The sequence below is a fragment of the Pogona vitticeps genome, chromosome 2 (genome assembly GCF_051106095.1).
Source record: "Pogona vitticeps strain Pit_001003342236 chromosome 2, PviZW2.1, whole genome shotgun sequence".
In the NCBI taxonomy this organism is placed as follows: Eukaryota; Metazoa; Chordata; class Lepidosauria; order Squamata; family Agamidae; genus Pogona; species Pogona vitticeps.
Genome location: NC_135784.1, coordinates 23,703,783 through 23,726,983, shown reverse-complemented (window position 1 = coordinate 23,726,983; position 23,201 = coordinate 23,703,783). Strand labels below are relative to the sequence as shown.

Genomic DNA, 23,201 nt, shown 5'->3' with positions numbered 1-23,201 from the left:
TCCCACCCGTCCTGCCCGCAGCTCCCAAACTGTGACGTTACAGTGGGCCACCCCAAGGAAAACTCGTAAATCTACAATGAGGCACTGAGCCTTCTTCCCAGGGATGGACACCTTGTTATGGAATCCACTACCAGCCGAGGTGCCTCTGCCCCCATTCCCCACCCCGGCATTCAGAAGTCAAAATAAAAACATGGCTTTTCCGCCAAGCCTTGGACAACCCGCTTCCTACTCTCTCTCTCTCTCTCTATATATATATATATATATATATACATACATATGCATATGCATATGCATATACATACATACATATATACATATATACATATACATACATACATATACATAGATAGATAGATAGATAGATAGATAGATAGATAGATAGATAGTGCAAGTGTTATTGTTTTAAACTGATTGTATATTATTTATTTTATTGGATTTCTACCCTGCCCATCTAGACCAAAGGTCTATAATTGTAGTCATCTTGGGATTTTGGTTTTCCATGTTTATGAGTGGTCGTCTAGAGTGGTCGTAATTGACCAGATAGGCGGGATATAAATAGAATAAATAAATAAATAAATAAATGATGACTAAACGGATGATAGGGGTGGGAGTCTTCTTTTCCTTTGATGTTTTATTTTATGTGTTCTCTTGGAGGTAAGCTGCCCAAAGTTGTGGCTTGCCCCTAGATGGCTGGGGTAGAAGTCTGTCTGTCCGTCCCTCCGTCTGTCCCTCCCTCCTTCCATCACTTTGGGTCATGTCTCCCGGAACTGTAGAACACAAGCTAGTTCCATCTGCCACAAGTTTCAAGTCTTTGAAGATGGCCTTATCATACCACTTTTCAGCCCTCTTCACTTCCCTTCTTCTTCTTCTTGGTTCCCCGTCCCTTTTGCTCTTTGGGGCATTTCTCCTCTGAACCTCCTCCATATCCTCCTTCAACTGTACAGTCCAGATCTGGACACCCTGGCCCTAATGTTTGATTGATGATATTTTCATTCTGCCTTCCCACTCGAAAAAGCTGGGCAACCATGTTATTAAACAAATTAAATAATTTTGTTTCTTAAAGGCTTTATATCCATCAGCACAATGATCCATCGTCCGCTAACTATGAAAACAGTGTGAAAGGGCCACAGAGAAGAAGTGTCTTCCTGCCTAGCTATGTCAGAACTGGGGCAAGTTAGCAAAGGTAAAGAAAACACAGCGGCTTTGAATTGGATTCTGATCCCAGAACCAAGCTGCTCTTCTTACCATAATGCACCCGGGGTTTGTAGCAAGCAAACGACATCCGAGCCTCTTCTGTAATGGCATCATCCAGGGTCCGCTTTGATCGGGGGCAAGCACCTGCGCAGGCGAGGGAGTAGAGAGGTGGTTGAATCTAGATTCCTGTGTATGTGTGTATGTGGGGGGTCCAATGCATTAGCACAAGATTGGTATCAGACACGGCGGATGCCTCCAGGAAGCATATGGAGGAATCTAGATGGCCTCGGCTGTTCAAAGCAGAGGCATAAAAGGGCAAGAATGGCATTCTGGGATTCTTAAAGGGGTCTTTTGGGGCACAGTTTTCCTGGGTGAGCCCAGCTGGGAAACGGGAAATAGAAATAGAACTGCCGTGGGCATTTTAGAGGGAAGACGACAGCAGAAGTAAGAGAGGTGGACACCTATTGGACAGTGCCCGTGACGTCGCTGTCAGCCAAGTGGGGAAGCTGCAGATGGGACCTCAAGGAATCATCCACTTTCTGAGAAGTGGTTACATGATCGAGACACACCGTCAAAGGGCTGTCTGCTACATCGGCAGCATGGGTGGTGTTGTCACTTCCAGGTTCAGTTACAGATGGGACATCCTTACAGACAAAGGGGAATCTACCTCTCCCAAATGCTAGGAAACCCAGCAGCAAGAGATCATAGTTCAAGGAGAGGCATATATGGTATGCTGAACGCACCTGCTGTCCTTGGACGCAGCCAAGAAGAAAGAGCCCAGCTGCACAGATTTTTGGTGAGCTGTAATTCAACATTGGGCCCAAGCGCGTGACGCTGAAACTAGGAGCGAGTCACCTGCGTGGCCTTGGCAAGTTTCCGTTCAAGAGCGAGCACAGCTCTATGACCCGGGGGGTCCTCCACCTACCTTCAGCCCTGGCTTCTGTTATACAGAAGCGGCCCAAACCACTCATTCCTGTCCACACTGAGGTTTCAGAGCTGGGTTCCTGCTAACCACCTTTGATCCAAGTCCCTCAAGACCCAAAAGCCAGCTCGGGGGGGGGGGGCTTACCTTCAGCACACTGGCAAACGTCCCCAGAACACAAAGCAGACACGTACTCGGGCTTGTTGGGGGCACCGTAGAAGATGCTGCAGCGCTGGCCTGTTCCGAGGATAGAGAAAGTGTTTGTGTACAAACCTTCCATGAGATATGCTTATTGATTGAGGGAGTTCATTTGAATCGTAGAATAACTTGAGTTTTCAAGGGGCCGATAAGGCCACCGGGTTCCAAAACTCTGCTCAAGGCAGGAACACAAATCAAAGGAAATCTGCCAAAATTGGTTGTCCAATTTTCTCTTGGATGCTTCCAGTGTGGGAGCACTCACCCCCTCCTGAGGTCACTGGTTCGATTGTTGTACTGCTCTAACAGTTAAGATGTTTTCCCCAATGTTCTGCCTAAATTTGGCTTCCTGTAGCTTGAGCCATTATTAGGTGTCCAGCTCTCTGGGATGATTCGAGAACAGATCCTGTCCCTCCTCTGTATGACTGCTTTCAAGTACAGTGGTGCCTCGCATAGCGAGGTTAATCCGTTCCGGATTAACCTTCGCTATGTGAAAACTTCGCTAAGCGGAAAGTAAAAAGCCATTGCAACGCATTAAACATCGTTTAATGCATTCCAAATCGGCACAAAACTCACCGTTTAGTGAAGTTTCCAGGGTCTGGCAGCCATTTTCGCACCCTCGGTAAGCGAGGAGAGGGCGCGAAAACGCTGCGCGCGGCCATTTCGGGTGTCCGGCGGCCATTTTGGAGGTGCCGAACAGCTGATTTTCGGGCGTCGCAAAGCGAAGATCAGTAAGTGAAACGCTTACCGATCTTCGCTATGCGAGTTTCGCCCATTGGGGCCGACGCTATGCCTCCGCATTAGTGATCCCGGAAAAGGGATTGCTATGTGGATTCATCGTTATACGGTGCGCTCGTTAAGCGAGGCACCACTGTATTTGAAAAGTGCTATCCTATCTCTCCTTGGTCTTCTTTTCTCAAGGCTAAACCTGCCCAGTTCTTTCAGTCTTTCCTCACTGGGCTTGGTTTCTAGCCCCCTGATCATCCTTGTTGCCTTCCTCTGAACTTGTTCCAATTTGTTAGCATCCTTCTTAAAGTGCTATGTCCAGAACTGGACACAGAACTCAAGATGAGGTCTAACCAGTGCTAAATAGAGGGCGGAATAATGTCTCCTGTATATCATCTAATATGTGGAAAATAGATGGAACTAGACCATGCCATAGGTGGTCCAATAAGTGAGCTAAATCATCATCTGATCACATGCTTATTTGTCTTTCTATTGGACCATGGTATTAGTTCTTCAGCACCTCTTTTATTGAAGATAATTGTGAACAGCGTATTATTGGTGTTCTTGACCTCTGTTTCTAGCCTGAAGTATCTCCATGGTGTTCCGTCAATTTCTGGTGATCTATTTCCTCCAATTGCTTTGAGAGAGGTTTTTGCTTCACTTTCTAAATTACAGGTTCTTCATCAAAGGATTATTGTGTAAAGGAATCTGTCATTTTTAGCATCTCTTCTGTACAGTACTACATTGTTTCTATCTCTTCTTTTTCTTATTTTTATCAGGCAGATTATTCTTATCAACATTCCTTATGGTACCTCTAATGTGAGTACAAATTTCCTTTTGATTTTTTGGATCTAATGGAAGAAAGCTCTATTTTCCTTGTTTGTTTGTTTGTTTCTTCTATTTCTTCTCAACTATAATGATTCTATATATTTGCAAAGGCGAATATATAGAATCAATATATAATGATTCTCTTTTATTTCTCCATAAAAGTTGTTGAAAGTCCACATTTAGGTTTCTGACCCTGCTTCTGCCACCTTTTACATCTGTCATTAATATTGCTAAGAGTTTCTTTTTTTCTTTTCTTTTATCTAATGGGAAGTCTTTCTCCATGCTTCCCTGATAATATCTCTGGTGTAATGCACAGTGTTTCTGGTCCACAGTAAATTGAACTCAGTACAGCAACTGAATCTCAGCTCTAATCAAAAGTAGACAGTGGAACTTCCTGCCACTATTTACCTGGTTCGTAGAAGTCATAGATGGTTGCACTAGCTGGCTGGAGCTTTCCCACAGGCACCATCTGTCTTGCTTTAAATGCTAAGCATTCACGATCCGATTCTGGCACCTATTCACAAGGATACTTAATTATTTTCTTCTTCAATTACATCTCTTTCCTTTTCTAAACCTTGAAGCAGTTGGCAGCCAAAGAGTAACAATAAAATCAATTTGTTTAAAAACTAAACAAGCCTATAACACAAACAAGAACATCAACACTGATTGTGCAAACGGAGCTTCTCATATGGAGTGAGACTCAAAGTTTGGAGAAGTTAGTTTTTAGGACTACAGCTCCCATGTTTCCCCATATATGGGGTGAGAGAGGGAGAAGCCAGTATAGTGGTAGGCGGAGACCCAGAACAGATCTTGCACAGGGGGCTCTCCCCTTTATGCAGACATGTTAAGATACTGTGGATGATGGAATTGGTAGTGAAACCCATCTAGAAAGGCACTAGGGGGCCACTGAAGGCTAGTATAAAGCATGTGCTCTGCCACTGAAGATATTTGCATTCATGGAGGGGAGAAATAATCCCATGCAAACAGCAACCATGTATTAGTGCTGGGGGTTGCAGCTTGGTACTCCACTGGGGACGGAGCAGTTAAACACACATCCCATTTTCCACATCAGTGTCTGAATCCAGAAAGGAAGAATCTGACCCTCATGGGAAAATGACAGGAATAACTTAACCAGTAGTTCAGCGTCCCTCAAACTGGCGTCCTCCATCATGTGCTGGACCTCAACACTGATCACTTCTCAGTCTGTACTGACCAGAGACAGAGCTTTAAAAAGTTACTTTTTGGCACCCGGAATAACACACACACACACACACGGCAGCAAGCATGGCTTTGTCATTTACTGACACCTTCAGAGGTCTGTAGCATGCATGAAGTGGAACACAGCCACATACACCATGTTAAGCTCCCTGGAAAGAAAGGGGTTTTTAAAAATGGAATAAAGTCACAGGGAGCCAAAATTCAGTCTTCCAGACACTGATTGCTTTGCAATTCCCATAATCCTCATCCTTAGCGATGCTGGCTAGAAATGATGGGAGTTGTGCTCCAATACCATATAGAAAGGCATATGCTCTCTGCCAATAATCTCCCAAGTCAGTGGTTCCCCACCTCGGGTCACCCAGCTGTACTTGGACTGCAATTCCCAGAAGCCTTCACCACCAGCTGTTCTAAATGCAGGTTCTGGGAGTTGCAGTCCAAGAACATCTGGGTGACCCAAGGTTGGAGACCACGGTCCAAAGGGACAATAAACGTTGCCCTGCATGTTCCTCTCACCGAGTCGATGTAGAGAAGCAGCCGTCGTCCTTGAATCTCCCAGTGGCTGATGTATCGCTCAGGGACATCTCGCAGCTGAAAAGATGGGTGAGAGGAAGAGAAGACATGAGGGGAAAGTGCAGGCAAGTGGGGTGAGGCTCATGGTTACAATGTTGGACTGCGGGTTTTGGGAGATCAAGGTTCCAGTCCTCTCTGAGGCACCAAGTGGACAGGGGAGTCAGCCTCTCTCAGGCTAAACAGCTTCACAGGATTTTGTGGGATGGTGGGGAAGATAAATAGGAGAGAGACATGTATGCAGTCTTGAACTCAGCTGAGGAAAGATGGGCTATACATGTAAAAAAATTAATAAAATAGGTAGAATAAGGTTCCCATTCCTGGGCCACAAGCAAATGACCTCTCTGAAATGCATTCTACAGAATGGGTGGCATGGGGGGCCCATGGGCTATGCAAACTGCCAGGGCCCCACAAATGTACCTCTTAAGCACTCCCATCTCATTTGCTTTTTAATGGGGAAAAATGGGGGTGATGGTGGTCAAAAAATGAGGTTCCCTTTTGTTCTCTCGGGGTGATTTTGTCATGCACTACACTGCCAAAACTTTTCTTTTAATTATTTTAAACGGTGTCTTTGGCCACTGGGGGGGGGGGAATCAAGAAGGCGTTTCTTCAGTACATTTTTCTTTAAACTCAAATTTCTGTAAAAAAATAAAATAAACATCTGGAGTGAGGGTTATCGGAGCAGACAAGGCCTTCCAAGGTTCAGGGATGAGCCCGTGAACCTCTGGAGGTTGTCCATCCTTTTCAAGGGAACTATTGAAAAGGAAACAGCAGGCGAAGAATAATTGCAGAAAATTATGCCAATTTGAACCACCTTTTTGTGGTTCAAAGTATAGGATAAAATTTAAAAATAACTCAGAAACTCTATGAAAAACAAATCTGATAAAATCTGGATCCCTTCTAGATAATACATACTGCTCCAAACATTCCAGGGTTTCAGACTGAAAACTGAACTGTCTATGCAACTAATAACTGGATTAAATTATTTCTTACAGAGGCTTAAATTAAAGCATTTCACCCAATTAAGAAGTCTATGCGGAAGACTACCCATTATACTGCAGCCTTACATGAATTACGATAGAGCTTGGAAGCACACTATTAATGAAATGTGATAATGTGCAATTCATTCATTTTAATGAAAGTTACTGCAAAATGTTTTTTCCTGTAGTGATGTATGGAAGTGAGAACTGGACCATAAAGAAAGCTGACCGCTGAAGAATTGATGATTTTGAATTGTGGTGCTGGAGGAGGCTCTTGAGAGTCCCCTGGACTGCAAGGAGAACAAACCTATTCGTTCTGAAGGAAATCAACCCTTCACACTTTCCCAACATCAAAGTCTTTTCCAGGGAGTCTTCTCTTCTCATGAGATGGCCAAAGTACTGGAGCCTCAGCTTCAGGATCTGTCCTTCCAGTGAGCACTTGGAGTTGATTTTCTTCAGAATGGATAGGTTTGTTCTCCTTGCAGTCCAGGGGAAAGCTAGGACTCTGAAATTGCGCCTGGTGATCTTGAATGACTGATTGTTTCTAGCTTTTAATACTGTGTTTTTAATGATGTAAGCGGCCTTTAGGAGAAAAGTGGGGTAAAAATGAATGAATGAATTTAAAAACTTATTTCCTTTCACCACATGCACAGTGGCCCCCTTGTGTTTGTGGTTGTCCTGTTGCCGGTGGATGCACACAGAGTCCCTACAGCTTTCAGTGGCGCTGTATCTAGTTGACACAAGCTGGAGGTTCGTGCAGGGCGGCAGAGCCATGCTCTGTGTTTTCTACCCTTTTGTGTTCAACAAAACAGAGAATCTCCTCCTAAGAGCATCAGAGTCTGGCGATCAGAAGGGTTGACAGTGCAAAAGGCTGGCTTGAACCCTCGCCTGGGCACTCTCTTTTGCCATCTCCTCCAGAACAGCTACCTGGTTAAGGTCACCTTCGTCGGGTTGGAAGCCGCTGAGCAAAGTGATGTCAACGATCACCATGCCTGTGATGTGACTCCCACGTTGCCTCCTGTAGGGAATGGAATTGGGGGGGGGGCGAGAATGAAGGAGAAAGTTGAAAGGAAAGATTTCCACCCTTTTGTCAAGAGTCAGTGTAGCGCAGAGTGTAGCTGAGGCTGGTTATTGTTTTATTGATTGATTGATTGATTGATTGATTGATTGATTGATTGCATTTATATGCTGCCCATATAAACATACAGTGCTGCCTTGCTTTATGACGTTAATTTGTTCCAGCGAAATCGCTGTAGAGCGAAAACGTCGTAAAGCGAAATAAAACAGCCCGTTGAAATGCATTGAAAACCCGATCAATGCATTCCAATGGGCTGAAAACTCACCCTCCAGCAAAGATCATCCATAGGGGCAGCAATTTTCAGTGCCTGTGCAGCGAGGAATCCGTCCCTAAGCACAGTGGGCGGCCATTTTGAAACCCGACGATCAGCTGTTTTTGATCGTCATAAAGCGAAAATCGGTTCCCGAAGAAGGGAACTGATCATCGCAAAGCGGAAAAACCCCATTCAAACCATCATTTTGTGATCGCAGAAGCGATCGCAAAAACCTCACTGTCAAGTGGATTCGTCGTTAAACGGGGTAATCGTAAAGCGGGGCACGACTGTAGTCTACTCTGGGCAGCTCACAACATACAAAATAAAAACAATTCAAAATATATATTAATAGGTAGCAATAGAGTCTCTAGAGGTTCTTGGACTTCAACTCCCGGAAGGCCTTGCCTGCACAGCTAGTGGTAAAGGCTTCTGGGAGTTGTAGTCCAAGAACCTCTGGGGACCCAAGTTAGGAAATGACTAATAAAACGCTGCCAGAGAGCTGTGTGCCATTTCAGGCTAGTCCTACAACCACTCAGTGAATCAGCGGCCTGTAGGGATAGTGCAGGATGATCTTCAGCAACATTAGGATCACTTCCAGCTCTGCAATTCTAAAATGATTAAGATGATGCTGTGACTGCCCACACACATCCAGACAGGAAGTTCTACCTCCCACAACAACCCCTCTGAAATAAAAGTTTTTCTCTGCTTGGAACCAAGGCCTGAAGAACAAAATTAGCTACTTTATCTAACGAGTCAGGTAAGGGGCTCATCTCTGATTGGCTGTGGTGGACTCTGATTAGCCTCAAGGGCTTTCCAGGTTTTCCAGCCTTATCTGGAAATCCTTACTATTTCTTTCTGGCCTCCCCTCAAAATACTGACCAAGCCCCAACCTGGCCTGGTTTCCGAAACACGACGAGACTCATCGCGCCCCAGGTGCAAAGGATGGTACTGGAACTCCTAACTCACCAGAAGCAGACGTTGTAGGTGATGTCTCGTCGAGGTTGCCCGGGGTCTTTGGCTTCTCTTCGGCGCCGGCGCCGGGCATCAAACAAGCCAATAGGCGACAACGGTTGGTCGGCGGGCTGGGCTTCGGATTCATCCTCGTATTCATAGTAGTATTCGTATATCTCCGCTGTTGGAAAGAAGAAGCAAAACAAAACAATAGGGACCCTTGGAATGAGGGACAGGAATGCTAAAATGGTTTGCCAGATTCTGACTGACTGGGAAGACAAATTAGAGTGGAGAGACTTCAGGGAAAAACGCTTTTGGTTATAAATCTTAGAACTGCAGAGCTAGGAGGGCCCCCGCAGATCACAGAGTCCAGCCCCTGTCAAGGAGGCTCCGTGGGGAATCGAACTCCCAACCTCTAGCTCTGCAAACAGAGAGCTAGACCACTGAGCTATCCAGCAGTTCCACAACCAGGATGGAAAAAGAGTGAAGACTATGTAGAGCTGTTTGTCCCAGGTCCTGTTCTCCCTAAGAAATGGTATTTCCTAGCACTACAACTCCCAGGGTGAGGAATTCTGGGAATTACAACACCCCTAAAACATAATTTTCCCACACATTTCCTTAACATTTCTTTCTAATACGGTGGCTGTATCCTCCATGCCCATGAGGGAATGACAGAGCGTTACTGCTCCGACTGGGTCTTTAGGACTGCGTGCGTTTACCATCTCTCAGAATGGTGTTTGTTCCTTTGATAACCCATCATTAGAGGAGGTAGTTCCTTAAGTGTCTGGAGTACCTGATTGCCACAGCAAAAGCATTTCATGTCTCCCAGTGTTGAACTATGATTTCTTGGAAGGGCAACAGATGATCTGTGGGTCACATGCAGGGATCCAAATGTGGCCCCTAGCACTTCCCAAAAGCAACCCACCAAATTAATTTTTTAAAAAAATGTTTTGTTAGTGAAAAAAGTCATATGAAACATTTTGGTCATTCTGGAGGAGGGAGCAGCACCCCCTCCAAACTTGCACATTTTAAAAACGTTTCCTTTTGACTCATAATGGTTGTGTGGGAGCTCTTTTCAGTAACCCGCCTCTCCATTTTTGTGCAAAGATTTAAAAAATGGGAATTGGGGCAGAGGAGCAGGTGTAAAGCCCAAGGATAGGTGTGTATGGTTCCCACCAGACATGGGGACAAATAAAAAAAAAAGGATCACGATATTCGTCAGAAATCGCTGATTTGTTAAATATTCATCTCTTCATATTCGTGAGTTCCAGAGACCCCGATGAATATGAAGGGACATTTTTATTTGTCCCTCATACTAACAGAGGGAAAACAAGCCTTCCCTCTCTTCCTATGGCTTTCCCATTCTGCCTACCCACCCCCACAGCCTATCCCCTGCCTCCTTCCTTAATTTAGCTGCCATAGGCAGGCTAAGAGAATCCAGGCTGCCCTTTGCAAAGATGGCAGCTGCAGCTCTCTTACCCTAAATGAAGCCACAGCCGTCATCTTTGCAAAGGGCAGCCAGTGCCCCTTTCTACAGGCAGTGGCTGCAGAGGCCAGCTGGAGATGGCAGCGCTGGCAATTACAGTCAGGGATGGTCGTTGGGGGGCAGCAGGGGGGATGGCGATGTGGGGGGGGGTCAGGTTTTTAAAATAACCCCCTATGAATCGACGAATAAATTCGTGCTTCATTGGTTCAAGGGGGGGAGCTTCGTGCTTCATGATTCGTCAACTTTGACGAATCACAAAGCAGGACGACTTGCCGAAATGGTGAGTCGTCCCCATCTCTAGTTCCCACACCTCTGGAGATCAACCCTTCTTGGATTACAATCTCCATCATCTCCAGTCAGCCTGGCAATGGAATCACAGTCACAAAATAATGCAGGTTTTCACCAAGTTTGGAAAGGTTGATTTAATGATTCATTCAACAAAGATAGACTCTTGGTTACAGCATCAAAACCAGACTAGGAGTGAGGGAAGAATATCATATTTCAAAAGGGTATTTAGTCCCTGCGGCTGATACTTACGTTCGCGTTGAACTGAGCCACTTGTGGTCACCTCTAACTGGAGGGCTTGGCACGAAGCATTGCTCATATGCAAGATGCTAAACTGCTTCAGGACCTGCAGGTAATCATAATCATCATCTTAGAACTGCAGAGCTAGAAGGGGCCCTGAGGATGGTCAAGTCCAGCCCCTGTCAAGGAGGGACAAGTGCCTAAACCACTGAACTGTTTCAGCAGAACAAAAATAGAAGTCAAGAAGGCTCATATGGGGTGACACGAGCCTCCAAACAGCCAAGACCCAAGCCATATAGGGCTTCAAAGTGCTGGTCATGATCTATAAAGCCCTATATGGCTTGGGTCCAGGCTATCTGAAGGATCATATCACCCCCTATGAGCCTTCTCAGCTTTTAAGATCTCTTCGGGAGGCCTTTCTCTTGATCCCATCACCTTCCTGAGTTCATTTGGTGAGGACATGAGAGAGGAAGTCCTTCTCAGTGGCTGCCCCAGGCTTTGGAATGCATTGCCCACAGAAGCCAGGTTGACCCCCTCCCTCTCGTCCTTTCATTATCAAAGACCTTCCTCTTCAGGCAAGCCTTTAAGCAGCAAGTTACCACATTTTCCTGTGTAGAAAACAATACTTTCCCTCAAAATAATTAGAGGAAAAATTGAGGGTCTTTTTATACACGGAAGTAAGGGGAGAGGGATCGAAGCGCTTTGATCCCTGCCTTTTCCCCCCTCCACTTTCTTGTAAAGAAAGAAATTTTGGGGAGCATCTTATACATGGTGGTGTCTTATACATGGAAAATACGATACTTCAGGAATGCTGGCTTTTAACTTAAATTTTTGAAATATTTTTAAATTGTGTTTATACTTGATTGTTTTAATCATAATGTAACTTTGTTTTTTTTTAATTGTGATATTTATATAATTTTTCAAACAATCCTATTTTATTTGTTATGAGCCGCCTTGGGTCCCCTATGAGGAGAAAGGCAGCATATAAATAATTTAAATTGATCAATCAATAAGGACAGTGTCCCCTTACAATTGTACAGTTCTGAAAAGTTACTTTTGAAGGGAGCCTAAATCCAACTGTAGATACTCAATGTGGTGTAGTGGCGGACTTGAATTCTGGAGATCAGATTTGAATCCCCGCTCAGCCATTGAAGCTCACGGGGGAGCAGAAGTGGCAAAACCATCCCTTAAATAATTTGCTGTAATTCGGTTCTGCCTTGGTGGCATGGAAAAAGAACAAACCCATTTAAATGCTGATGGAGAAGAAACCCCTTACTAGCACAGGGATGTTGGTTTGCAGTGTTTCGAAGAGACCTTTACACCACTTTGCACCCACAAAGGGAAAAATGGCCTGCACAATGATGCTGGAGCCTTCTGAGAGGGGAGCTCTGTAAATACACAGACACTCGTGCAAACGGGAGACACAACCGGTTACAAACTTTGGAGTACAACTCCCAGAATCTGCTGGCCAGTACAACTGGCCGCCTCTCCTGAACAGCATCATCTTCTGTCCCAAAGCTCACGGAATGACAAATAGAGCAAATCAGAAAGCTCGTAATTGTGGGAAGGAGTTGGAGACTGGGGCAATGGAAGAGGCAGCCGTTTTGAGGAGATGATGGGGGAAGGAAGGGGGGAAGCAAGCACCAGCATGATATCATGAAGGCATTGGAACAATGTAAGCAACAACTCCGAGGACTGGATGTTCAGGATGTGGACCAGGAAGGCCTTGCTCAGCTGCAGAGCTAACTTTGGTGGGGTGTGTGTGTGTGATGGGCCAGGGAACATCTCTCAGCCCAGCCTATATCACAAGGTTGTTGTGAGACGAGAGGTGAAGAAAACTCGTCCTGCCACCATACATTCCAATAAACAGAAAAGGAAAACACTAGCTTATGGTTTAAATTTTTTAAAAGTATGAAGTTACTCACGGTCAGGGTCCCTCTGCCTTTCCCTTTCACATCTACATGAATGTCGGTTCCCATAGGAAACTAAAGAATGGAAAATGTAAAAAAAAAAAGAACAAAGAAGGAACCGAGTAACCACTCCAAATAAAGAGAAGGAAAAAGCAATGCAAAATGTGCTGCTTATATACTGACTGCCTTATAACGCTTACAAGCACTCTCTGGGCAGTTTACACTGGATCGTTTATTTATTTACACTTATACCTCTCCCATCTAGTAGACAAACAATTACTCTGGGCGGCTTCCGAAAAACAGCAACTATGCAACATAGATTAAGATAACTAAACATATTTTTAAAAAGCCCCTCATAACACTTGCAATCTAGCAAATATTCCCAGACTCATGGACCAACATAAGGTTAGGCAGGCTACACATTGCCCCACCCCACCCCCAGGGAGCTGCGTACTCAACTTAACAACCTTGGAAGGATGGAAGGCTGAGTAACCTCAAGCCAGTTACTGGAGCCTGTTGAGACTGAACTCAGGTTGTAAGCAGAGTCTTGACTGCAGGACTGCAGTTTAACTACTGTGCCATGAAGCTCCTGGAATATCACTGAAGTGTTGTTTGTTTATTAGTTGTTTAGTCATGTCCGACTCTTCGTGACCCCATGGACCAGAGCACGCCAGGCCCTCCTATCTTCCACTGCCTCCCAGAGTTGTGTCAAAGTCATGTTGATAGCTTCGATGACACTGTCCATCCATCTCGTCCTCTGTCGTCCCCTTCTCCTCTTGCTTTCACCCTTTCCTAACATCAGCGTCTTTTCCAGTGAATCTTCTCTCTGGAGAAAAGACTCATGAAATGGCCAAAGTACTGGAGCCTCAGCTTCAGGATCTGTCCTTCCAGTGAGCACTCAGGGTTGATTTCCTTCAGAATGGATAGGTTTGTTCTCCTTGCAGTCCAGGGGACTCTCAAGAGCCTTCTCCAGCACCACAATTCAAAAGCATCAATTCTTTGGCGGTCAGCCTTCTTTATGGTCCAGTTCTCACTTCCATACATCACTACTGGAAAAACCATAGCTTTGACTATGCGGACTTCTGTTGGCAAGGTGAGGTCTCTGCTTTTTAAGATGCTGTCTAGGTTTCTTATCGCTTTCCTCCCAAGAAGCAGGCGTCTTTTAATTTCATGGCTGCTGTCACCATCTGCAGGGATCACGGAGCCCAATAAAGTAAAATCTGTCACCACCTCTATGTCTTCCCCTTCTGTTTGCCAGGAGGTGATGGGGCCAGTGGCCATGATCTTGTTTTTTTTTTTTTTTTTTTTTTTTTTGCTGTTGCGCTTCAGTTGAAGGATTTTGAGCAAAACCTTGCTAGTGTGTGAAATGAGTGCAATTGTACGGTAGTTGGAGCATTCTTTGGCACTGCCCTTCTTTGGGATTGGGATGTAGACTGATCTTTTCCAGTCCTCTGGCCACTGCTGAGTTTTCCATACTTGCTGGCATATCGAGTGTAGTACCTTCACAGCGTCCTCTTTTAAAATTTTAAATTTTTCAACTGGAATGCCATCACCTCCACTGGCCTTGTTGTTAGCCAGGCTTTCTAAGGCCCACTTGACTTCACTCTCCAGGATGTCTGGCTCAAGGTCAGCAACCATACTATCTGGGTTGTCCGGGACATCCAGATCTTTCTGGTATAATTCCTCTGTGTATTCTTGCCACCTCTTCTTGATGTCTTCTGCTTCTATACGTTCCCTACTATTTTTTGTCCTTTATCATGTCCATTTTTGCACAAAATATTCCTTTAATACAGTACTCGTATCTCCAATTTTCTTAAACAGATCTCTGGTTTTTTCCTTTCTATTATTTTCCTCTATTTCTTTGCACTGTTCATTTAAGAAGGCCCTCTTGTCTCCCTATCAAGTCATATTTACCCTCCTGAACTAAGATTTCCAGTTCTTCTTGTTTGTTTCCCATACTCCTAGCATTAGTATATAGACACCGGAGGGTGTGTGATTTTTGGCTTACTTTCCTTTATATATTTTTATGAAAGCTATTATTGAGCCCTTTTATAGCTGTTCGGTCTGTTCCTCTTATTGTGCATAAGCCTTAATCTATCTTTACCTCTGAGTTAGCATATCCTTCCTCCTTTCAATTCACAAAATGATTATATTTATATTTTTTATGCAAACATCATCTTTCAATATATTATATATTTTTAAAAGACCAGATTTTTAAAAAAGTAATCTTTCCGAACTCCATTTTGAGGGACTTAAGAAGATGCCCCTGCATAGAAAAATCAGTCCTGCCTTTTTCCTGATTGCTAAACCTACCAGTTAGCCCACCAGCCGTTTTATTAAAATATTTGACTATTTCGCTGATTCATTACATTATTGCTCAGTTTTGTTGGCCACTGCTCTGGGGTTTTTTCAAAACAACAGAAAGCACTTTTAAGTAGATTATAATTAAATATGTGAACTACACACAAAGGTGACGACAAAGCCCCCACAAAAAGGGGGGGGGCTGCTGGTATCCACCAGAAATATCAAACGGGCAGAAACGGAGAGGTTGCCAAAAAGAAAGAGAGACAGACAGACAGACCTTGGAAAAGAAAGAGAGGATTTCAAGAGGCAGCTCCCTGAATCTCCCAGTCAACATGGCTGCTTTTGAGCAAAGCCCTGTTGGCTGAGGCGTTCTGTGAGTGACACACCACAAAAGTAATTATTCCACGTTCCGTTAAGAAAACACCAGTCTGGGTGATGTACCTGCAGCTCCTCCTCAACGGGTTTGTCTGACCTGCTGCTTATGGGTATAATTATCGGAAAATTTCTTCCAGGGACTTTGAGCGTCAACTCCAAATTTTCCTCTTCCTTGTTGAAGGTACTGATCCAGTAATGTGACAAAGCTTCTAGCGCCACCACAGTATCCTGGAAAAGGAAAGGTCAGTACAGAAATCATCACATTGCCCAGTATCAAGGTTTTGACAGGGAAATACACTAGCTGGTTTGTCTTCCTTACTCCTAACGCCCAGCGGTATATTGATAACATTTAAGGTGCAGGCGCTCATTGTAACTGGAGGCAATACTGATCCAGAGGAATCAACCAGTTCTAGCAATTTATCCATAGTAGGTCTTTTGTAAAGTCAGTGGGTCTTATAGCCTGTTCAAGACCAAGCCACTATAAAATGGGTGTGTGTTACACGCCATCAAGTCAGAACTGACTTACAGTGGCCCTAATAGGGTTTTCAAGGTGTGTGAGGCATTTAAGGTATGGTTTTACCAATTCCGCTACCCCAGTCAGTTTCCATGGTTGAATGGGGATTCGAACCCTGTTCTCCAGAGTCCTGATCTGTCGCTCTATCCATGACAACAGTGGTCCCTAACCTTGAGACCCCAGGTGTCCTCAGACTTCAACTCCCAGAAATCCTGGCCAGCAGAGCTGGTGGTGAAGGCTTCTGGGAGTTGTAGTCCAAGAACATCTGGAGGGCCCAAGTTTGGGGACCACTGCACTACATACAAAACATTAGGAATCTAACTTGAAAATACTTCACCTTACAGTAGGAATAATTCTGAACAGTACATTGTCCCTGGGAAATTTCCCTTCTCCCTCGCTTTCTCTGGATTGCATATTGTAAGAAAGCGCAGAATGAACAATGTGTGGATATGTGAAATCCAGTGGTGGCAGACAATCATCCTCCCTATTAATCAACATGTCCCAGCATTTCAACCCTGTGGGGCCCCAGTTCCACGACATTTCTTTAAAAAAAAAAGAGAGATGAGGAAATAAGGAAGGGTAGCCTTGTTTACAATTTATTAAGTTGTTTTTTTAATAATGGTGCCACCTGCAGGTCTGTACGTAGAACTGTAATAAGCTTCTCCTCTCTGCCAGCGTGGCCTGTCAATGCAAAGTGCTCCAGGGAAACCAGAAAGTGAATGCAAGTGAATTTGCATTTCCCTCACTGTGTAACTGCACCCTTACCATAGTTTTTCAGAATTCTCCTTACAGAATTTGTGTAGGGTTGGATCCTTACCAACTAGGAAGATTGTACAATAAAACTCTAATCTGGAAGCAAGCACTCATACTGTGTTCTTTAAAAATATACATCCCAGTTCTTAGCCACCCACTGTATTTATTCAGATGGTTCCTCTCCACCACCTCCTCTTTTTTATTTTATTTTTTGAAGAAAGGCATTGCAGTTGCATCTGGGAGGTTACCTGGGTTGATCGGAAGCCTCCTCCATAATTCCTCTGCTCTGTCAGCCAACGAGCTGCCTTGTCAGCTGTTGCCGTGTCCTTTTGGTTTACTAAATAGAGAAGCCCATAGGCTGTGGCCTCCACTGTAATGGCTGAAGCGGTTGGTACCCGGTTCGTGGCCTCCCCTTGCAGTCGGTCCTTTTCCTCCACTGCCCAGAACACAACCGTTTTGTCTGGAACCAAGGATGTAAGAGAGAGGGGAAATGAGTTATGGGACAGACATGGTGTTAGAATATCATTTCTCAACCTTCCTCTCCATCTCTCTCCAATTGTCCAGTATTTTCATGACCTCCACCGGCTGCTGGTCTGTTTCCTGGTACAAATCGGAGTGCTGGCTGTGACCTACAAAGCTGAATCCAAGCGATCTGAAAGACCACATCTTCCTGCCTGAGCTTGAAGATCCTCTGAAAAGGCCTTTCTCATAGTTCCACCATCTGTAGGGACTCAAGAGAAGGCCTTCTCCGTGGTTGCCCCCAGGTTCCAGAATTCCTTGCCAAGGGAGACGGCTTTTGCCCTCTCTCTAGGCTCCTTCCAGTGACAGCAAAAGGCTTTAAAAAAATTTAGGCAGGTCTTTGGGAGTTAAGAGCCTACCATTATAAGATCTCAGTGGAAGTGTTGTTTTTTTTCACTTTTAATGTAAATTATTACAGTACTACTGTTTTTAACTGAATGATTTTAAAGAGTTTTGACTTTTAATTGCAAAACAGAATTGTATTTCACTCTTTTATGTTTTTAAACTGTTCCCCATGCTGCCTTAGGCCTCAATTCTGGGAGAAAGGGAGCATATGAATTAATTAATTAATAAATTAATTAATTAACTTCCAGAGTAGCGGCCATGCTGATCTGTCATCTTTCGCAGCAAAAACAAGAAGGCTTTCTTCTAACATTATAAAGACCGACAAGCTTTATTTGACATAACCACCGTTGAAATCTTACACCGGATAAAATTTCCTGGTCTTTAGGGAGCCATAAATATTTTGGGGGGGGGGGGGCATATTTCTGTATTTGTAGAAGAATTTATATTATCACTCTTTTGGTGTTTGTACACTGCTCAGGGCAGCTAACAGTAATAAAACTCAATAATAAAATGCCACAACCTTCCCAAAACGAAACAAAACAATAAAGGCTAGACTCCTATTCATGTTCACATAAGGCTTGCATAACTTGTCGGAGCTAATTGTGACTAATTGACACATCTTGGTTATGCAAGCACGCATGTGACTAAAGGCACACTCCAAAGCCTTGTCAATTAATCACAATTAACTGTGGCAAGTTCCACAAACTGTACATAGGATTTGGGCCACAGACAGATGCTGCAGAAGAAACATTAAGATAAATCCATAAAGCAAAAAGCTGCCTAAAAATGAGTTTGTTTTAACTGCAGCTCTGCTGGCACCAGATTCAGGTTAGGGCCATGGCAGTGGGGGAATTCGCCATTTCATCTACAGGAGCGTCTTCCAGGAGCAAGGAAGCTAAATGTCTTCAGATGTCGCCCTATGACAACGTCCCTCTTGACAGACCAAGGGTTGTGCTGTCCTGGGCTGATGGAAGTTGGAAGCTGACAAATGATTTCCCTCGTTTGCTATAAAGCTACAATGAAATGCAGCTGATGTAATGTGCATTTGTTTGTTTCTTTGTTTAAAATACTTTTACCCGACTTTTCCCTGAAGAAAAGACCCAAAGCAGCTTACATCATTAAAACACAAAAACAGCACATCATTCAACTGATAAACAAATTAATAGTAATCGTTAAGCCAACCATTACAAAAACTGGTTGTTGTGGGTTTTTCGGGCTCTTTGGCGAAACGTCAGGAAGAACAACCTTCAGAACACGGCCAAAGAGCCCGAAAAACGCACAACAACCATAGATCCTGGCCGTCAAAGCCTTCGCGAATACATTACAAAAACGGATTTAGAAGCAAGAAAAGGCAAACCACCTCTTTTAAAAACCTCTCCTAGACAGCTTGTCGCTAAGGAAAAGCCTGCGGACTCAAGATGTACTGTATGCTACGTCCCATCTTTTCATGGGTTTTTAAAAAAAGGAGATGTCCTTCAGATTCCCGAGATTCCACCCTGACCCATTTGAAGCTGAGAGAAATAAGGAAAGAGAAGAAGGATTACTTTGATCCTCCGAAATCAGCTGCCTCAAATGGATGTCAGCAGCCGCGATGGCCGCCCGGTTGTTGGAAGCCAGCGAGAGGGCGTAGCTAGTGATGGCCACAGGATAAGGGCCCAGAGCTTGGTCATTCAGTGAGCTGGCAAGGAAGGTGGTCGCCCGATCCAGGCTTTGTTTCTGGAAGAGGAGAAGACAGAACCAGAAGTTAGAAGAAGACCTCAATGCCCCTTCTTTTTTTGGAAGGAGGGAATGGGCCCTTCCGGTTCCCTCGCTGCTATTCAATAAAGACGGCGAGCTCTAGAACCAAACAGGCAAGGACCGAGGGATGGATATGGGAGGACTGGAGGTGACTGGTGTTTACTTCAGGTGAGCCAGGACCAGCCTGCCCTGTTGTGCGGTCTATGGTGCTGGATTAAAATGGCCTTCTCTCAATCGTTCCACACCTAGAAGTCATGCTGAGCAACAGTTAAAGCTTACTTTGGTATCAACAAGGGGACAGCAATGTCTACAATACCGGAAGAGAGAAAAGTAGCTTAGCTTAACCCAATGCAGGTGGTGTATCATCCATAGCTTTATTCCCCAGCATTTTATCGCTGTCCCCATGTCCCCAAAGATCTGCTGTCCAAGATGGCGATCTTACTTTTCCCGATGGGGTACCCAGTACATCAAAGAAGCAAACCCCCTTTCTTTGCCAATCCAAGCCTTTCACCACACGTCCACTGTTGTATTTGCATACTGCAGACAGGTGGGGCAAGAGACATCGGATTGCCTTTGAGATATAAGTGCCGGATAGCTCAGTAGTTTACGTTTCTGGCTGTGGAACGAGAGGTCGGGAGTTTAATTCCCCACTGGGCCTCCTTAACAGGGGATGGACTCTTGATGATCCGTAGGGTCCCTACCACCTCTGCAGTTCGAAGATTATTATTACATAAGTCAGAGACATTCGTGCTAACAACCAGCATTCTTAGGGTCAAACTAGAATGCTATATTAATGACTTTTACCCCCAGAGATACTTCCCAAGTGAGGAATAATATCTGTTTATCCTCAAAATGGCCAGAATTTTATTGGGATTACAGTGTGCAAATTGACAATTGTGAAAACCATGCGCACAACTGCACAGACTTCTGTCATTTTCTCTGACATACTGCAGTCACATGTGTGGGCAATTAGTCACATATTCAAGCACACAATGGGAGAGGGGCTGCCAAAATGTTTGTACCATCTCCCTTCCAGATGTGGTATTTTGCAACGGTAATTTAGCCTACATATCTTGCACTTAGCCTGCTTCCTGTTGTGACTGATCATGACAAGTAAACCCAGGTTTCATGTGCATGTTTGATTGCTGGGACAGGCACCTCTGAGGAAATTCAATGATGGGCTGGAGATATGGGAGTGAAAACAGACCGATCATAGGGAATGCTCATTTTCCTTAATATCCAAGCTGTTGTCATTACAGTGGTGCCTCGCATAACGAGCGCACCGTTTAACGACGAATCCGCATAGCGATCTGTTTTTTGTGATCGCTAATGTGATCGCATTGCGATGTTTAGATAGGGTAAACATCGCATTGCGATGATCAGTAAGTGTTTTTAGAACAGCTGATCGACGGTTCCAAAATGGCCACCAGATCAGCAAAATGGCCACCGCAAGCATTTTCACGCGGTTTCCTCACTTACCGAGGCGGCGAAAATGGCGGCGCTATGGAGGATCTTCGCTCAATGGTGAGTTTTCGCCCCACAGGAACACATTAAATGGAGTTTAATGCATTCCTATGGGGTTTTCCTGTCCATATAGCGATCCATGCTTTTGGACTAGAAGTGCAGAATTCCTTAGGGGCCCAGGAAATTCTGAGGGCTGTCATCGAAAACTACAAAGATCTGCATATTTCTAGTGCATGTACATGCTGATGCATTAGAGATGGGCACAAACCACGCTTTCGAAGTTAAGCACCAAACCAAGCCAAACCGCTAAACTGTGGTTCATGCCCATCTCTATACAGCATTTCTACTCACAGATGTCAGCACCTGGATCAGCCATAAGGGCTAGTAACTTGTTTTTTTAAACAAAGAAAACAGAAGCTTCTCAGTATGTTGGATTCTGTGTTCCATAAACTCATGTTACCAACTGTAGCTCTGGTGGGTGAATTTCAACCATCTGCTCATAACTAGAGATGGGGGTATTTGTATACAAATATCCCCCCCACAGGTGGAGATAACGAGGGTCCAGCCCCATGGTGTCAGACGGTCCACTCACAATTTTGCCGCTTCTGCAAGCTCAACGGAGCCTTCCTATTGCTCCGTTGCTCGCGATGGATTAGCCACTCTTCAACCTGTCAGAGAGGCTCGTCATCCTGCCTTCTGCTAGGACTGGCAAATCCATCATGAGCAACGACGCGATAAGAAGACTCTGTTGAGCTCACGGCAGCAGCGGAAACATGAGTGGACTGTCCGGCTCCTTGGGGCCAGCCCCTCGTTATCTCCACCTATGGGGGTGGTTATTCGTATTCGTACGAATTCGTATTCGTACCCCCCATCTCTACTCCTAGCCATTCTCCCCGTTTCATACCACTTGGTTCAGTTGTTGCAACATCTGGTTTTTCAGCTCTGGGTCCGACTCCTTTTCTTCGAAGAAGGGCAAGGCCTGGTGAAGTGCAATGGTGACAAAGGCTGTGAGCGAGATTCCTCCGTGAAGGCCACCGACACCACCCTGAGGAAGAAAAACAAGAAGGGGGCATAAGAAGAATCTGAAAATGGGGATGAACTGGGGTGAGGGTGCAGGACTTCCATATACAGTGGTGCCTCGCTTAACGAGCGCACCGTACAACAACGAATCCGCATAGCGATCCCCTTTTCGGGATCGCTAATGCGGAGGCATACCGATCGTTCCAATGGGCAAAACTCACATAGCGACGATGGGTAAGCGTTTCGCTTACCGATCTTCGCTTTGCAATTCCCGTGGATCAGCTGTTCAGCGGTTCTACAATGGCTGCCGGACGCCCAAAATGGCCGCGCGCAGCGTTTTCGCACCCTCCCCTCGCTTACCGAGGGCTCGAAAATGGCTGCCACTATGGAGGAAACTTCGCTGAACGGTAAGTTTAGGGCCCATTGGAACGCATTAAACGATGTTTAATGCGTTCCAATGGGTTTTTAAGTTCCGTTTAGCGATGTTTTCACATAGCGAGGGACCACTGTGATGTTTTCACATAGCGAGGGACCACTATGCGAGGCACCACTGTACTAAGGAATGAAATGATCCCACATCAGCTGGATGTTCAGGAGCAGAAGATGGAAGTAACCATTTCATTGCCTATAATTTGTTCTGCTTTTTCATGGCAAAGGCACAGCAAATTTAGATTTCAAATGTAATGCAACAAGAAGGAATAACGTAGGCCTGGTTTTTGTTTTAATTTACAGTTCGACCCCTGCATCCACAGGGGTCAGCTCCAAGCCATCCCATGAATGCTACAAAAAACGTGGATTACAGCAAAGATCATTTTAATAGCAAACGCTATACTGTACATACCATGGTCTCTGTCTCCCTCTAGTGTCTGGTTCTGGTAACTTCAACTTCAGAAATCTATACTTCTAGGATTTTTCTTTTAATACAAAACGTTTTCAGATCGTAGATAAGTGAATCAGAGGATACTGATCCTGTAGATACAGGGCTAATGTGCAATATTTTCTGGCTGCTTTCTTTCAAACAACACTTTTAATGTTTTTAAGGGTCATTTTAAAGTTTTATGAAATTTTGTTATAAATTCTAAGGTTTCTTTAAGTAACCAAACAGCAACAAGTAGTATGAAAAGTCTGCCCCGACTCTCAAACAGATGTGATTGATAAAACATACAGTCAGAATCCAGTTTGAAAATACGGAATATAATAGGGCTGGAGTGCTCCATATTTGGTTTGAAGTCACACAGTCTGGAGATGGCCCTGGTTGACACCACAGACCTCTCTGTGGTACCAAAGGATTCTCCTTGGGCAAACAGCAGGAAAATCGAAACTGTATGGAACAGACT

The 23,201-nt window shown here is 44.7% G+C and overlaps 1 protein-coding gene across 1 annotated transcript in view; it reads right to left on the bottom strand.

The window, feature by feature from the left end:
- The window catches only part of LOC110089773 (complement C4), a 78,185-nt gene that overhangs the window by 6,335 nt on the left and 48,649 nt on the right, over positions 1 to 23,201 (bottom strand). Inside the window, exons 27-38 of the mRNA XM_072988536.2 lie at positions 21,749 to 21,889; positions 19,188 to 19,359; positions 17,028 to 17,239; positions 15,579 to 15,740; positions 12,849 to 12,908; positions 10,936 to 11,029; positions 8,928 to 9,093; positions 7,558 to 7,648; positions 5,597 to 5,671; positions 4,274 to 4,379; positions 2,264 to 2,353; positions 1,246 to 1,338 (exon numbers count right to left, since the gene is read on the bottom strand). Coding sequence (XP_072844637.2) covers positions 1,246 to 1,338; positions 2,264 to 2,353; positions 4,274 to 4,379; positions 5,597 to 5,671; positions 7,558 to 7,648; positions 8,928 to 9,093; positions 10,936 to 11,029; positions 12,849 to 12,908; positions 15,579 to 15,740; positions 17,028 to 17,239; positions 19,188 to 19,359; positions 21,749 to 21,889 — 1,462 coding nt within the window. The remainder of the gene's footprint in view (positions 1 to 1,245; positions 1,339 to 2,263; positions 2,354 to 4,273; positions 4,380 to 5,596; positions 5,672 to 7,557; positions 7,649 to 8,927; positions 9,094 to 10,935; positions 11,030 to 12,848; positions 12,909 to 15,578; positions 15,741 to 17,027; positions 17,240 to 19,187; positions 19,360 to 21,748; positions 21,890 to 23,201) is intronic.